The sequence below is a fragment of the Mixophyes fleayi genome, chromosome 11 (genome assembly GCF_038048845.1).
Source record: "Mixophyes fleayi isolate aMixFle1 chromosome 11, aMixFle1.hap1, whole genome shotgun sequence".
NCBI classification, from domain to species: domain Eukaryota; kingdom Metazoa; phylum Chordata; class Amphibia; order Anura; family Limnodynastidae; genus Mixophyes; species Mixophyes fleayi.
Window position 1 is genome coordinate 98,597 of NC_134412.1, and position 16,105 is coordinate 114,701.

The following is a 16,105-nucleotide window of genomic DNA, read 5'->3' on the forward strand; positions in this document are numbered from 1 at the left end:
CAAAAAGCTGTGAATTAGATTGAAAAGTATCCGTGGAAAACCCCCGATAATTGTTAAATAGGCCCCAAAACTTAAGACAATTTCACTAAGATGAGGTTTTAAGACAGTTGAATTATAAGGAAAATAGTTGGAAAAGATGAAGTTTTAGAGCAAATTTGTATTGTATATTTTCTACCAGGTAAACTTTGCAATATGTATGTCAGTCAACAAGCAGAGAATATTTTCAATATTTTTATTATTCTTTTGTTGCAGACTCTTGGCACCAACTTAGCGTGTCACTCTCTGTCTCAGTAAAGAGCCACAGGTATAGCATACTCTTTTCTCTTCTTATAACAAGAATACATTTCCCACCCAATCAAAACCTCCAAATAAAAATTTCAAATCAACTAATCACCCACCCAGAAACAAAACAAAAACAAAACTTAAAAAGTTCATATCAATTTCATGATTTCACACACCTTACATTTTTTTTGATAGAAATCCAGATAAAATAACTGGCCCAAATTTTCCTGTGGCAGAAGATTTAAAATCTGAAAGTTCTCCGTGCTCCTTTCCCAAAAACTAAAATATTTTGTAAAAATTGTTTTTTTTTTGTTTTTTTTTCCATTTTTATACAGTTTTAATTTTCTGTAAAGTTCTGGAGATAATTGGCACATTTGTAAAGGGTTATATGGCACAGTACCTTTGAAAATAAAGTTCTCTTCTTGAAGGTTGTAAACACCTCTTGTGATATTTTGTTATTTTATTTAATTATTTTTTAAAAAAGCATAACGAAAAAGCCTCCGGAGAGGATGATGATGCTGTGTGGCAAGGAACACCTTTCTGGCCAGTATTCAGTCTTGCCATAGCTTATACAGTATTGTCCAAGCTATCACAAATAACCCATCTTACAGTCACTGGGGCCTGTACTGCATTGCTTCTCTTTGACATTGCAGGCACCCTTGGCAATGAATGAATTAAAAAAAAAAAAACAGACCTCTTTATATTTTTCTAAGAGAACAAAACAAACCAATGTTTCTTTGTCACAGACCAGGATTAGTCATCAGAAATTCCTTAGTGATACTATTCAAAAAATCTACCTTGGTAATTCCTTGATTGAGTTTCCTGTTCCATAACACAATTCTTTGATGAAAATAGATCTGAAATAGAATTTACACATAAAGAGCTGTACCACAAAATAAGCATTTTCTTGCATTTTTCTTTCATAACTATTTCCCTTTTTCATATATTTTTTCTTTTTTTTCTTTTTTTTTTAGTAATACATCAGGTAGTCGGAGAGTGAATTATCCCTTTGAAGTTATCAAAAGTGTCTTCAATTTGTGTCAGTGCTTCATTTGGGGTGGCTCTGTTATTTAAATGGAAATTTGGAAACAGAAAGATGAATACTGAGTGAAGACGAACCCAGCAAGTCTCTCAAAGTACAATTGTACAATTTGTCTTCTTCACTCTGGAAAATGGGTTTTCTGATGGAATTGTCATGAGAACCTTTCAATTTACAGAGCTAAATTTGTGTTTCTTGAACATTTTCCTTTGAGCTGCTTTTGAACAAAAGGGGTTCATGGATGGAGTTGAGCATGGGGTTTTTGGCACAGTTAAGGGTTCCTGTATTGTTGTTATAATGGGCCTTGAATGCAGTATAGTGGTTAAGATGGTCATGCTCAATAGCTGGGAGTGCCATGTGGTTGTCACCTGGGGCACTGGCTGGTATTTCATCTTCTACATTGATTATTTCAATAGTTCGTGTTGGCCCATGATGCTTATGTAACTGGTGCTGTTTACGCAGTTTGTAAAATGCAATTAACATAACAGCTGCCATAAAAGTGATAGCCACAAAACAACCTATAATGATCTTTGTAGTCTTCATGACGTCGTCTAGATCTTTCATGATGTTTCCTGTCACATCCGTTATTGGAATAGTAAATGTCTTCTCTGTGGAACGGGTACTACGTGGGGTAAGTGATGTTGTAGAGTATGTTATTCCCCATCGAACTGTTGGTGTTGGAGCAGGCTCTTTCTCAGTAGGCTTTGTTTCCTCTGGAGATGAATCCATGGTTTCCACAGTCACAGTAGTAAAATATGTATAATCAGTGGTAGCTGGATCAACAACAGCAGATACATTAAGTGTAGCAGAGGCTGTGGTATTCCCTGCTGAATTTGTAACCATACAAGTGTACTGACCTGTGTCCTGTACTGTCACATTTGTAAAATTTAGGGTCCCATCATGTAGAACTGAGATACGAACTCTGTAAGAGCCATGGGTCATCAATGTTCCATTTGGTGTTAACCAGTTTACAGAAGTCATTGATGTACCAGTTCTGCATTTAAGTTCAGCTGCCATGCCCTCAGTTACATTGAGGTCAGTTGGAGGCTCCACTATAACAGGGGCATAGCACGTGAAATGGCTCTGATCTAGTTCTCCAATATATCTTGTTTTCAGGTTTGGTGGTGAATGACAACGAGCACAACAAGTTGTGTTGTTCGGTACTGTCTCTTTTAACCACCAGCTTAGCCACAACACATCACAATTGCAATGCCAAGGATTATGGTTAAGGTGCACTCGCTCCAGGCGGTGAAGAGGCGTAAAAAGATCATGTGGAAGAGACATTAAATTGTTGTGAGAAAGATTTAGTTCCTCCAAGGATTTCAAATCATCAAATGCATTACGTTCTATGGTTGCAACATGAGCGTGCATTAACCACAGCTTCCTCAGGCTTGTCAAGCCTTGAAAGGAACCTGGACGAATCATTTCTAGACGATTTCCAGACAACTCTAATTCTTCCAACCTGACCAGAGCTGTTAAGTTGGGAATATCTTTTAAATTGCACATGCCTAGGTTTAAGTATCTTAAATTTACAAGACCTTCAAAAGCAGCTTCAGAAATATACTCCAACTTCTTTAGTTCCCCCAAATCAAGCCGTCGCAAAGAGGGAACTCTGTTGAAAGCATAGGAGGGGATACTTTCAATTGGATTATTCCTTAACCACAGCTCCCTCAGCTTGGATAGATATTCAAAAGCTTGAGTAGGAACAGTGGTCAAACGATTATCAAAAAGCTCCAATGTGCTCAGGTTTGGGAGTCCATTGAAAGCTCCCACCTCAATCTTTCGGATTAGGTTTTTGCTGAGCTGTAGTATTTCCAAGTGACGAAGGTGCTTGAAAGTGTCTGTTTTGATGACCTGAATAATATTCTCCTGAAGGTTCAGGTATCGCGTATTGACAGAGATACTCTCCGGTACTTCCACCAGTTCTTTACGTGTACATGCAACTCGACTAGCCTGATTACTGCATGAACAGGCAGCAGGACAGGACGTTGGGGATGTACCTCCCAGGGCCAGGGATGTGACCCATGAGATAAGTAAAACTTGCTTCAAAATCATTCTAAAAATCTTCAAACCAAGCATCCTGCGGGTGCAATGGTGGGTGACCATTTTCAATTTTCATACTTTTATATTATTCTTTCAGGATTATCATCTCAGTCGCCAATGCCTAAGACAATAACAGCAAAAAAAAATTAATTACAAACATTAAAACTCAACAGTTCTATGCATACATGTTATCATTATATAACAACAGATCTACATATGTGTACTTTTAAACAATCATAACTGCCAAAGCACTTGCTGCCTTCAAAAATGTTCCCACAAAGTAGGATAATAACATTGGTGAAAGTCTTGTACTTCCTCAAATATCACCAACATTTATTTATATAACACCAGCAAATTCTGTAGTTCTTTACAATTAGGGACAAACACAGTAATATAACAATACTATGTAATACAGACAAAGACGTAAGAGGGTCCTGCTCGCCAGCTTACAAGTATACTCCTATCTGCTACTCCTATAAAAATGCTCTGGTCACTGCCAAACAATTATAATTCAAATCTGTCATTTCTATTCAAGCGTTTAACCCCAAACAACTCTTTAATACATTTAAACCTCTTAACTTTCTCTGACCATCATTTCCAAGATCTTGCTTTGTACTTCAACGACAAGATTGACAAAATCCATCATGAAATGATATCCTCTACCCTGTTCAATTCCTTTCTCTCATACTCAGGCACCTTTTCTTCATTAGATCTCCCCTCATGTACCCTGCTCAATCCGCTTGATCATATCCCCTCACAAAACAGTCAGTTGTTGCCTCTTGTACGCTTTCCAATATTAAGTAACATGCGTAATCTCTCTCTTCACTGGTATCTCTAGATCATTATTTAAGGAATATACATTTGAATGTACTGCTATATATATATATATATTAGGGATGTGCACCGGCCACTTTTGGTGTCTCGTGTTTTGTGTATTGGGTTCGGATTTGCTTGAGGTTTTGGGTTCGGATTTGTTTCACAAAACACCTGACGAAAGGTTTTGGTTCGGATTTAAGGTTTTGGATTCGGATTTTTTTTGAAAAAAGCATAAAAAGTGTTAAAATCAAGTTTTTTAGGTTTATTTTCACTCCTATGCTATTATTAACCTCAATAACAATCATTTCCACTAATTTCCAGTCTATTCTTAACACCTCACAATATTGTTTTTAGTCCAAAACGTTTCACCGAGGTAGGTTTCTGGACTGCGTAGTGGAGTGGGCCCGGTACCCAATTTGGTACCGGGGCCACAATACATCCTCCGACTTTCAAGTGTAGTGTTTCTAAGTTATAAACCCTACAGTAGTTCGAGCACGTCAATACCTCTTGTTTTAGACGACCATGGTACTGAGCATTCATCATTGAGATCCCATCAAGTATGTGAAAGACAGACAGGGTCGAAGTGTTATTTGTTGACTTTGTCAAACAAAAAACTGTCCCTGTTGCAAATATGCGTGCAATGAAGAGTGACTTTTTCATTTAAAGGCTCAAGCTTTCCAGTGTAGTGTTTCTAAGTTATAAACAGTACAGTAGTTCGAGGACGTCAATACCTCTTTTTTTTTTTATTATGACAGGGCATTTAACTTTTGGTTTAATTTGTTTAATTGGTTTTAATTTTGTTTTACTTTGTGCTCATGGCAAACAACTGTTGAACGGTCACATAATGCCAAAAAATGAGTTGCAAGATGGAATTGTCCTTGGGCCACCCTTATGTTGTTGAAATAGGACATGCACACTTTAACAAGCCAATCATTTCAGCGACAGGGCCTACCAAACAACTGTGGCTGAAATGATTGGTTTGTTTGGGCCCCCACACCAATAAAGCTATTCATCTCTCCCTGTACAAACTCAACTGGCTCTACTGAGGCAAGATGTCGTCCTCATCCTCAGATTCCTCGCCCCCTTCAGTGTGTACTTCCTCATCCTCACACATTATCAATTCGTCCCCACTGGACTCCACAACCACAGGTCCCTCTGTACTATCTGGAGGGCAGTGCTGTACTTGATTGAGTAATTGATAATTCATTTTTATGAACATCATTTTTTCAACGTTCTGAGGAAGCAACCTCCTTCGCCGCTCACTGACCAGGTTACCCGCTGCACTAAAAACTCTTTCCGAGTACACACTGGAGGGGGGGACAACTCAGGTAAAATAGAGCCAGTTTGTACAGGGGCTTCCAAACTGCCTTTTTTTCCTGCCAGTAACAATATGGACTGTCTGACATGTGTATTTGGATGGTGTCAGCAAAATAATCCTCCACCATTTTTTCTATTGTGACAGCATCCAATGCAGCGACAGTAGACATGTCTGCAATGGTTGGCAGGTCCTTCAGTCCGGACCAGATGTTATCAGCATCCCCGCCAGCGGGTCTTTTAGGAAAACTGAGCTCTTTCCTCGCAGCCACAGGTGTGGAAGAAAATGAAGGTGGAGCTGTTGGCATGTCACGGTCCTCTTCAGAGGACAATCTCCTGACCAGCAGGTCTTTGCACCGCTGTAGACTTGTGTCCACCGGAAACAGAGACACAACATACGCTTTAAACCGAGGATCGAGAACGGTGGCCAGAATGTATTCCTCTGACTTTAAAAGAGTGACCACCCTTGGATCCTGGCAAAGCGTACGAAGGGCTTCATCCACAAGAGCTACATGCTTGGTGGAATCGCAATGGTGTACCAGCTCCTCCCTCACTTTCTCCAGCTGCTTCTGCAAAAGCCTGATCAGGGGAATCACCTGACTCAAGCTGGCAGTGTCGGAACTGACTTCTCGTGTGGCAAGTTCAAATTGCTGCAGAACCTTGCACAACACGGAAATCAGTCTCCAGTGCGCTTGACTCAGGCGCATCCCCACTCCTTTGCCTATGCCGTAGGTTGCTGTGTAGGCTTGAATGGCCTTTTGCTGCTCCTCCATCCTCTGCAGCATATAGAGGGTGGAGTTCCAGCGCGTTACAACCTCTTGTTTGAGATGATGGCAGGGCAGTTTCAGACTTTTTTGATGGTGCTCCAGTCTGCGGTAGGCACTGGCAGAATGCCGAAAGTGTCCAGCAATTTTGCGCGCCACCGCAAGCATCTCCTGCACACCCCTGTCACTCTTGAGGTAATGCTACACCACCAAATTAACAGTGTGTGCAAAACATGGGACGTGCTGGAAATTGCCCATATTTAATGCCCGCACAATGTTACTGGCATTGTCTGACACCACAAATCCCCATGAGAGTCTAAGTGGGGTAAGCCACTGGGAGATAATTTCCCTCAGTTTCTCTAATATGTTGTCAGCGCTGTGCCTCTTAATAAAGCCTGTAATACACAATGTTGCCTGCCTTTGCACGAGCAGCCGTTGTGTAGATGCTGCTACTGATGCAGCTGCCCCTGTTGCTGCGGAAGGCGATGCATCTACCCAGTGGGCTGTCACAGTCATATAGTCCTTCGTTTGCCCTGAACCACTTGTCCACATGTCCGTGGTTAAGTGGACAGTGGGTACAACCGCATTTTTAAGAGCACTGAGGACACTTGCTCGTACTTCTCTGTACATCTTTGGTATCGCCTGCCTAGTGAAGTGGAATCTCGACGCGATTTGGTAACGGGGACACAATACCTCCATCAACCCTCTAAATCCCACTCCACTGATGGCGGACACCGGGCGCACGTCTAACACCAACATAGCAGTTACAGCCGCAGTTATACGCTTTGCAATAGGTTGACTACTATCGTATTTTGTGGTCATGGCAAACGACTGTTGGACGGTCAATTGTTTTGTGAAAGATGTAGCGGTCTTACGACTTCCCCTCTTGGAAGATAACCGACTAACAACATCAACAGCAGCAGTGGCAGTATTAGGCATACCGCTGCAGGATTCCTCGGATGAATCCCGTATTGAAGAGGACTCAGTCTGGCTGGTGACTTTGGCTGCAGGACTGAATCTGATGGAGATCGTGGAGGAAGTTGACGAGGAGGGTGTTGCTGGTGTGTATCCAACAGGACCAAGGGATTTAGGTGTCCCTGTACTGATGACGGTCCTAGCCCCAGTTCCTGAACTAACCACTGAACTATGAAGGTTATTCAGGTGACTTATAAGGGAGGATGTCCCTAGGTGGGCAAGATCCTTACCCCTGCTTATATGAGCTTTACATAAGCTACATATGGCCATACATTGGTTGGCTGGATTTGGATAAAAATAAATCCAGACCGAAGAGGTGCATTTTTTGGTCTTCTGACCAGGCATGACAATGGGCTTTTTAATCCCATGGACATCAGCTGTTTCCCCCCTGGTGCCTCATTTACAATAACCACATCAGCATCCTCATCATCAAGTTTCTCCACAGCGCCAGCTACATCAATAGCCTCCTCCCGAGCCACCTCTTCCCGTACAGTGATGGGAAGGTCAGGCTTGACAACCATCAACACCCTTGGACTCGCCTTGGGGATTTGTGATAATTTCTCTTTAGAAGGCAGAGTTGTTTGCTGTTTTGTTGCTGACAGCATAACTCTCTTCAATTTTTTGTAGGGGGGGGGAGGAGGAGGAGGGCTAAGATCCTTGGGTGAAGCTGAACCACTAGTCATGAACACGGGCCAACTTTACGTTTCTCCTCAGATGATTTTAAGTTTCTCTTTTTGCTACTTTTACTGAATTTGGGCTTTTTGGATTTTACATGCCCTGTACTAGGAGATTGGGCATCGGGCTTGCCAGACGACGCTGATGGCATTTCATCGTCTATGTCAGGACTAGTGGCAGCAGCTTCAGCATTAGGAGGAAGTGGGTCTTGATCTTTTCCCTACTTTATCCTCCAAATTTTTGTTCTGCATTATTTGTAGCACAAGAGAGTGTACCCCTAAGCCACACACACTTGGCAAAGCCTTTAAAAATTATATGCGGCACAGGAGAGTACCACTGGACTGGAGTTATACAGCAGTACCACTGGACTTATACTGCAGAATCAGTGAAATTTGTAATATGGCAGTAACAATGGACTTATACTGCAAAATCAGTGAACTTTGTAATATTGCAGTACCAATGGACTTATTATGCAGAATGAGTGAACTTGGTAATATTGCAGTACCAATGGACTTATACTGCAGAATGTGTGAACTTTGTAATATTGCAGTACCACTAGACTTATACTGCTGAATCAGTGAACTTTGTAATATAGCAATACCAATGGACTTATACTGCAGGGTTAGGGTTTTATTTTTTTTTTATAATTACTTTTTTTGTAATTTTTTTTATAACTATTGAAATCTTTTATAATTTGGGAATAATGGGGAAATAACAATGCCCTTAGAAGGACAGAGCACAGGACACAGCACCACTGGACTGAACAGGACACAGCACAGGACCCAGCAGCACCACTGAACTCAGAAGGACAGAGCACAGGACACAGCACCACTGGACTGAACAGGACACAGCACAGGACCCAGCAGCACCACTGAACTCAGAAGGACAGAGCACAGGACACAGCACCACTGGACTGAGCAGAACACAGAGCACAGCACAGCACAGAACTGAACAGCACGAGATATAGCAGGACAGAGGACCACCTAACACACCCTTCCTCTACCCTGATCAATGCCCGAGTGAAGATGGCGACGACTAGCGGGGAATTTATAGGATCCGAGTATCGCGAGATCCGACAGCGGGATTATGACTCAGAGCCTCGGTTTCAGTTTTGCAATTGGCGGGAATACCCGGATCTGTCTCGGATCCGGCTCGGATCCGCAACGTTCGGGTGGGCTCGGATTTCAGTGCATATATATATGTGTGTGTGTGTGTGTGTATATACATGCACACAAATATGTCTCTATACACAGATAGAGCCAGAGCAAGCTCATAGTGTAGTAATTTCTCAACACCAGTAGATTGTGTTTAAGTCTAATATGAACTGCATACAATTAGAAAACCATATAAAGATTATCTGTAATCCTCCTGAAATGGTCCAGTTCCTGACGACAGATACCGAATTTCTATAAAGATCAAAAAAGCCACAGCAACACGTGTGTGGAATTGTTTCCAAAGTGTTTTTTCTGAACAACTTTTATAAACACTTACAAAAGTAAAATAAAATGAAGGCTTATCTGTAAGACGCATCTCATAAGACGCTGTCATGGGTCCGGACCAAGCATCAGTACAGGATAATAAAACACGTAACAAGACCATCCTACATGTGTCGTGCACAGCACTTCATTGGGGGTGAAAATGAACATTCTTTTATAAGACACATAATTACATAATTGAAGAACATCCTGTGAAGGAATAAACAGACCGACGATATCAGCATCGAATGCTAAAAAAACCCTCACAAATACAAAATCTGACACCCGTGTGGTCCCTTCGGTGGCTTTTTTACTCTTTATAGAAATTCAGTATCTGACTTCTGGATTTGGACCACTTCAGGTGGAAAGAAGATAAGAAAACCAGATAATTACACTGCGCCCACAATCAGACAGGACGGATTTACTACAGCAGCAGTGGGACCAAGGTATCCCTGCTTGATAATCAATCTGTCAGGTGCCGTCTCCGCGCTCTCCACAGGCACCGGAGATGGGCACCTTCTCTCCGCAATCCACGTCCTGTTGTCTAGCAGCAGAACTCTATCTCTGCCCACCTGTCTGCAGCCAGCATGCCTAAACCGCCTAATTCTCCCTAATCCAATCAGGAGGCACCTTAGAGTACATAAAGCAGCCTCTGACACCTGTCTAGTGCCAGAGTATTGGTTCTAACCAGCTCCAGCATTTACTTTGCATTCCTGTTCCTGAACTCCTGTGTAAAGACTTCTTGGCTTGTTTGATCTCTCTTCCGGATTTCCCTTGTACTTCGCTGCCAGCACTGGTATTGACCTTTGGACCGTCCCTGACTACTCTTGCCTACTCTCCGTGGTACCTCGCTTCCTTGGTTTCGACTCGGCCTGTCTGACTACCGCATTCACTGCACTGGTGACTTCCTGGAAGAACCGCGACCTGCACATCGCACGCAGCCAAGCCCAAACCTCCTTGCGTGGGTCCCTGGTGACCACCGGTGGTGTGTTAGACTCCGTGCCTCTCAGGTTAGTAGCGCTAATACCAGTCGGTGATATTCTCTGTGTAAAAGTGTGACACAATCTATGAAAACATTGGATGTCCCATTCGCGCTTATAATAAACTTAAACACAATCGAACGTTAGATATCCTGATAATGATGTAGAATATGTATTATTGGAATAAGATTGACGAATCTACCCTGCAATATTGCAACACAATACCAGCCTATAGCCCAGCAAGTATAAGAATAAGTATCACAAATGCAATTCTGCAAGTGTAATAGTCCAGAAAGGAGTCTAATTAATCCACATCAAAAGACAACTAATGATATTATATTATATTATATAGTAGGAGGTAAAGGGGATTGCATCACCCTGGATGACTTGATCTTGAAGTCAGTTGTAATTGGGTGTCTCACTGGAGGCTTGATGATAATAGCGTATCAGAATGCTTGTTGGTGTAGTCATGTAATTCGTGATGTACTGGAAATTGGATATCCAAATACCTCAAACAGAGTAAATGGTAGGGTCAAAAAAGACTCAATTAACAAAATAGGAGGACACTACAATATGTATTTAAAAATCAAGGGTGAAAGAAAGAAACATATGATACCATATCACATTTTCTATAGGAATAAAATTATGTACTCTTATGTCTACTGAAATATTTAATGCCAGTTAAAAAACATCAAGGAATACAAAAATTCTACACAATCAAAAAATTAACAATAAAAGAATAATAAATTAATAATAAAATAAAAGGAGATAATATTCTAATTATTCACAATCAAAAGGTCATAATCAAACAGGTCATAATACAACTGACTTCAAGATCAAGTCATCCAGGGTGATGCAATCCCCTTTACCTCCTACTATATAATATAATATAATATCATTAGTTTTCTTTTGATGTGGATTAATTAGACTCCATTCTGGACTATTACACTTGCAGAATTGCATTTGTGATACTTATTCTTATACTTGCTGGGCTATAGGCTGGTATTGTGTTGCAATATTGCAGGGTAGACTCGCCAATCTTATTCCAATAATACATATTCTACATCATTAACAGAAGATCCATTGTTTGTGGTTAAATTTATTATCAGGATATCTAATGTTCGATTGTGTTTAAGTTTATTATGAGCACGGATGGGACATCTAATGTTTTCCTGGATTGCAGATAAGCTTTATATGATTTTCTAATTATATGCAGTTTCAATTAGAATTATACTCAATCTACTGGTGTTGAGAAATTACAGCACTATGAACAGTCTCTTTTTGCTCTCTCTCTCTCTCTGTATATATATCCATTGGTGATGTTTAGGAAAAATAATTACTGTTTGCCAAGCATGCACATTTTTAAGTGAAATATCTTCGCTTTTTACCATTGAAAATTTATTTTGATTTGGCTCTCATGAAACATCTTTTGGACTCCATTTTTTGGTATTTTTATTTTACTAATTTCCATTGAATCTTGTTAATATTTTGACAAGATGACTACAAAGGAGAGGAGTATGTGTGTCTGTTTTTACATATTGCTTTGTGGTGTTCATTCTGTCAGGCATAATACACCTTGTTGTTATCGTGAATAGCTGACAAATATCCCACTGTTCTAATTAGACTAACCAATTAGCCGACAGGAACAGTTACCCAATAAACTGGACATTTTATGGTGTCCGTTCTGTCAGACATGTTGCACACAACACTTGCTGGCAACCATAATTTATTTAGTTAGGATGATTCCTGGGTATTGCACTAGATTTAGGGCCACACATGCCGCAATATTTGGATAGCTTTCCAAGTAGCAGCATAAGTAGTGAGTATTATAGTGTCCATTCCATATTAATCCACTGGCTCCCAGCACTATTCTACTATTCCATCTTAATGTATTGCTCTCTATTAGCCCATTGATGCCATTCACTGTACTATACCTTTACGTCAGATGCAAAGCTCCTTCCATTGGAGGCAGAGTCCAATGAGGCTGTGAGCCTGGTGTTCTATAATATGCAGCGAGTGGCTGCAAGTTCTTCATAGTTACAATACCACCCAAAAACATTGCCATCCTCTGGCCACTGGAATGACTGGTCAGGTGATCCTGGCACATGTTAATACAGGTAACTCTAATCTTGTAATCTCGTTCCTGTACCTCAGCTGGGATCAAACCAAGTTGGATGAAACCACTATATACTTTGCTGTACATGTAAAGTTGGCATTTAAAACCAAACGCACAAATATTCATCAACACGAAGGCTTTCCATTAGGCTCCAGCATCTTGACAGATCTTTTAATTTCTGTTAATGACAAAGTCATTGTATGCAAAAGTAGGGTATTAACCTATGACTTTTATGCCCCCTGTCTAAATTAAGGTTATAACATTCAATGAACACCATAGTTAGTCATTGCAAGTAAAGTACATAATAAAAGAATAATCTAGATTGTGTTATATCTATGCTCCTGCATATAATCTATTGGATATATTTAACTGGGCTCCAGTTTATTGGGCCTTTTTTTGTGACTTGCAGAAGTGTGACGCACAGTGGCTTATGAATATATGTTACATGTTAATGATGACTTACCTGAAATCTGTTGTTGAGAACAATTCATTTGTAAAATCACCATATGAATATACTTGTTCTACATCCCTGGCAATATTCAGTGTATGAAACTCCTGCCAAAGAATTACAGAAAAGTCATGTATTTTTCTGTTACTTAGAATAAACTATGTATACAAATATTTAAGTAAGTAGAATTTCAAGCAAAAGTGGCGCTACTGTAATGAATGCTGAGCAGGCCGATATTTTTATTAGTCAAAGTAATGTACTCTCACCAGTGCCTCCCCATCATACATCTATGACATCACCACAAGATACACTCTGGTCCGACCTCTCCATTCAATGACCTACACCTATTCTCCCCTCTGATAACATCCACTCGCTCCCACCTCCAAGACTTCTCTATTGCTTCTCCAGTTTATAGAATCCCCTACTCCATCTCAAGAGACTCCATTAGCCCCTATGCTTTGCCCCTTCAGTCTAGGTTGCGCTCTCGACCCTCTGTCTCTTGTCTGCACCTACATCATCTGTATCTGTTATGTTTTTATGTTTAACGTGAAATTTGTATGATTTGGTCACCTATTATTAAACATGGCTTTATGTCATAAGGTGAAAAGTCATAAGAGAATATGTAAAGCAATAGAGCAGTTCACTGATGATGTATTGCAGAAAACTGTTTTCCATTGTGGTATAACTCTGCTCCTACTTTTGTTCCTTTACAGCAAATTCTACATAAGGTTAGGCCAATACTGGGTATTTGCAAGCTTTGACAAAGACAAAATACCAAAGGTCTTAATTGTTATATGGGGGATGGATATATGCAAGCTTCTATCATGGCCCACTAATGGGCACCATGGCTATAGGAGCTGTGGAAAATGTGTGTTAATGTGGGAAGTACCTGCAAATTAAAGAGTAGACTAAAAGAATATACCTTATTAAAATCATCATGCTAGGTACTACAACTTACTAGAAGCCTAACCCTATTTTAGAGAAAACAGTAAAGTTTCATTTAATGAAATGGGCGGGACTAAATTGGTAGGAGGTTGGACTTTGATGTGATATATATTCTTTGCACTTTTTCATATTTTTCCACTTCCCCACAAAGTAGAAGTGCACCAACACTTGTGGGAAGGAGTCTTCTGGAAGTAAAGACTAGAGGCCTTATGTAGAGTCAGACATAATTTAAACCAAAAGTGTTGGCGTAAAATACGTTCCCTTAAACTACATAATCTTAAGATACGTGCAACTCTGCATAGTAGACAAAATGCATACATTTCAGTAAGATATGCTAATTTGGGTTCCAAACCTTGGTGAAAGATTTGAATGAAGTGTTAGAATGCTGGTCATATATTCCATTTGTTGTACTTGCCAGACTCTATTAATTATGGTCTGAAGGGATGGGGAGACTGCAGTTCGGCAATTTGGCAGGTGGCTGCCGAAAGAATATGTCTAGTCAACTTGTTCTGGTGGAGAGTTGCCAAAGGGTTCTACCAAAGATAGGAGAAGAAATGTAGGTTCCAAAAGCAGGTTGACCTGAAGTACCAAATGATTCAGTTGGTTATCATCGGCCCAGAAACGTGTCACTTTGTGTTCACTACACAAGGTTCAATCATAGTAATTGATACTGAGTCAATACTCATTATATATGATTTTATAATAATTGATATTGGTGACTATATGTATTAGGTTTTACTTTGTATATTAAACATTTGGTTTTATGTTATTTTCAATTTGTTTTTTTGCAATCGATGTGGATTATATGTCCAATTGAGAATTCTTAATGGATATCCCTTGTATCATATGACCCCTTGGATGCCTCTTATTCACGCTGTCACATTTGTATTGTTTTGCTTCCAAAGATAGGAGAAAAAATGTAGGTTCCAAAAGCAGGTTGACCTGAAGTACCAAATGATTCAGTTGGTTATCATCGGCCCAGAAACGTGTCACTTTGGGACAGGTCCACTGTGGTGAAACGAGGTATTAATATCACCTCAAATCAGTCTGCCCCTCGTTTCTCACAAACTGTGGACTATAAAAACATATATTTATTCTAGCCCTCTGGTTCCCCATATTTATCAATCATATTTAAATTTGAATAGATTCCATTTGTAAGTAGTTAAAATGTCTGGCAGCATGGTTTTCTTATCTTGCAGACTAGTCCATTGTTTTTCCACCAGTCCTGTATGAATGTACATCACACCAGGAGGTTTAATGTGTTACGATAGGAAAAAAATCCACAGATAGAGCTCTATGTTTAATTACAGGACTGCATTGTGTATTTAAATGTAATTTGTCTATATTGTGATCTCTCCTGTTTAACCAAACTCTGCTGTGTAGCCATAGAACAATACTTGTCCCCAATTGTATCAAGAGCATATCATCTACTATCTGTGAAAAAATAAACAAAGAAAAGCGTCAATCAGGCAAGTCATGAAACTCCTGAAAAGGTCATTTCTGCCTTTTAAAATGAGCTCCAGAGAACAGCAAATTTGCATTCACTACGCAGTGATAGCTAAAGTCAGGCTGGCTTTGAGGCCTTGGTCTGTGCCCTGAGAGGAAATGGACAATTGGCCCTTGGAGTACTGCCTTTGTCCTGATCTACTCTCTCTAGGTCTTGGGGAGCTGTGTGTCTGCCAAAAGAGGAGTGACAGTGATTCAGGACTGCTGCCTTGCTGGTAGCCAGGAGAAGTTTGGATAGACTACACCCCCTGAGAGTGGCTAGGAAACTCGTCAGGTGTTTTCATTATACCCGGTATGTTGTCTGTGCCAGACTGTACGGTTATTTGTTGCAGGGTATTATTTAAATATGTTTATTGCTGTTTGGAGTTTTTGTTAAATAAACCTATTTATTATATTTTGGATATTTGCCTGGGTGATTTTGAACCTTGGATATGTACTGGGAAGGCCAGCTGGGCGGCACAGAGGGTTACATTAAACCAGGTATCATCACATCCACCATATGTGGAGGAAGGTCCCTTCGTGGGAACACCCCTGTGAACAGCAGACAGAAGTGTCAGGGAGCATCCTGTGGAGCCGAAAGGGCACATAGCACGTGGCTAAGTGGTTAGCACTTCTGCCTCACAGCACTGGGGTCATGAGTTCAATTCCCGACCATGGCTTTATCTGTGAGGAGTTTGTATGTGATCCTTGTGGTTGCATGGGTTTCCTCCAGGTGCTCCGGTTTCCT

At 40.5% G+C, this 16,105-nt stretch overlaps 1 protein-coding gene across 5 annotated transcripts in view; it reads right to left on the reverse strand.

The window, feature by feature from the left end:
- Positions 1-218: 218 nt before the first annotated feature.
- LRRC4B (leucine rich repeat containing 4B) overlaps positions 219-16,105 on the reverse strand; it is a 254,988-nt gene continuing 239,101 nt past the window's right edge. For 3 of the 5 annotated variants that reach the window (XM_075191086.1, XM_075191085.1, XM_075191087.1), the window contains 2 exons: positions 12,943-13,034; positions 219-3,485 (listed from right to left, as the gene is read on the reverse strand). In XM_075191086.1, coding sequence (XP_075047187.1) covers positions 1,502-3,427 — 1,926 coding nt within the window. In that variant the 5' untranslated portion in view covers positions 3,428-3,485; positions 12,943-13,034 and the 3' untranslated portion in view covers positions 219-1,501. The remainder of the gene's footprint in view (positions 3,486-12,942; positions 13,035-16,105) is intronic. The other 2 variants (XM_075191088.1, XM_075191089.1) reach the window with 1 other exon arrangement.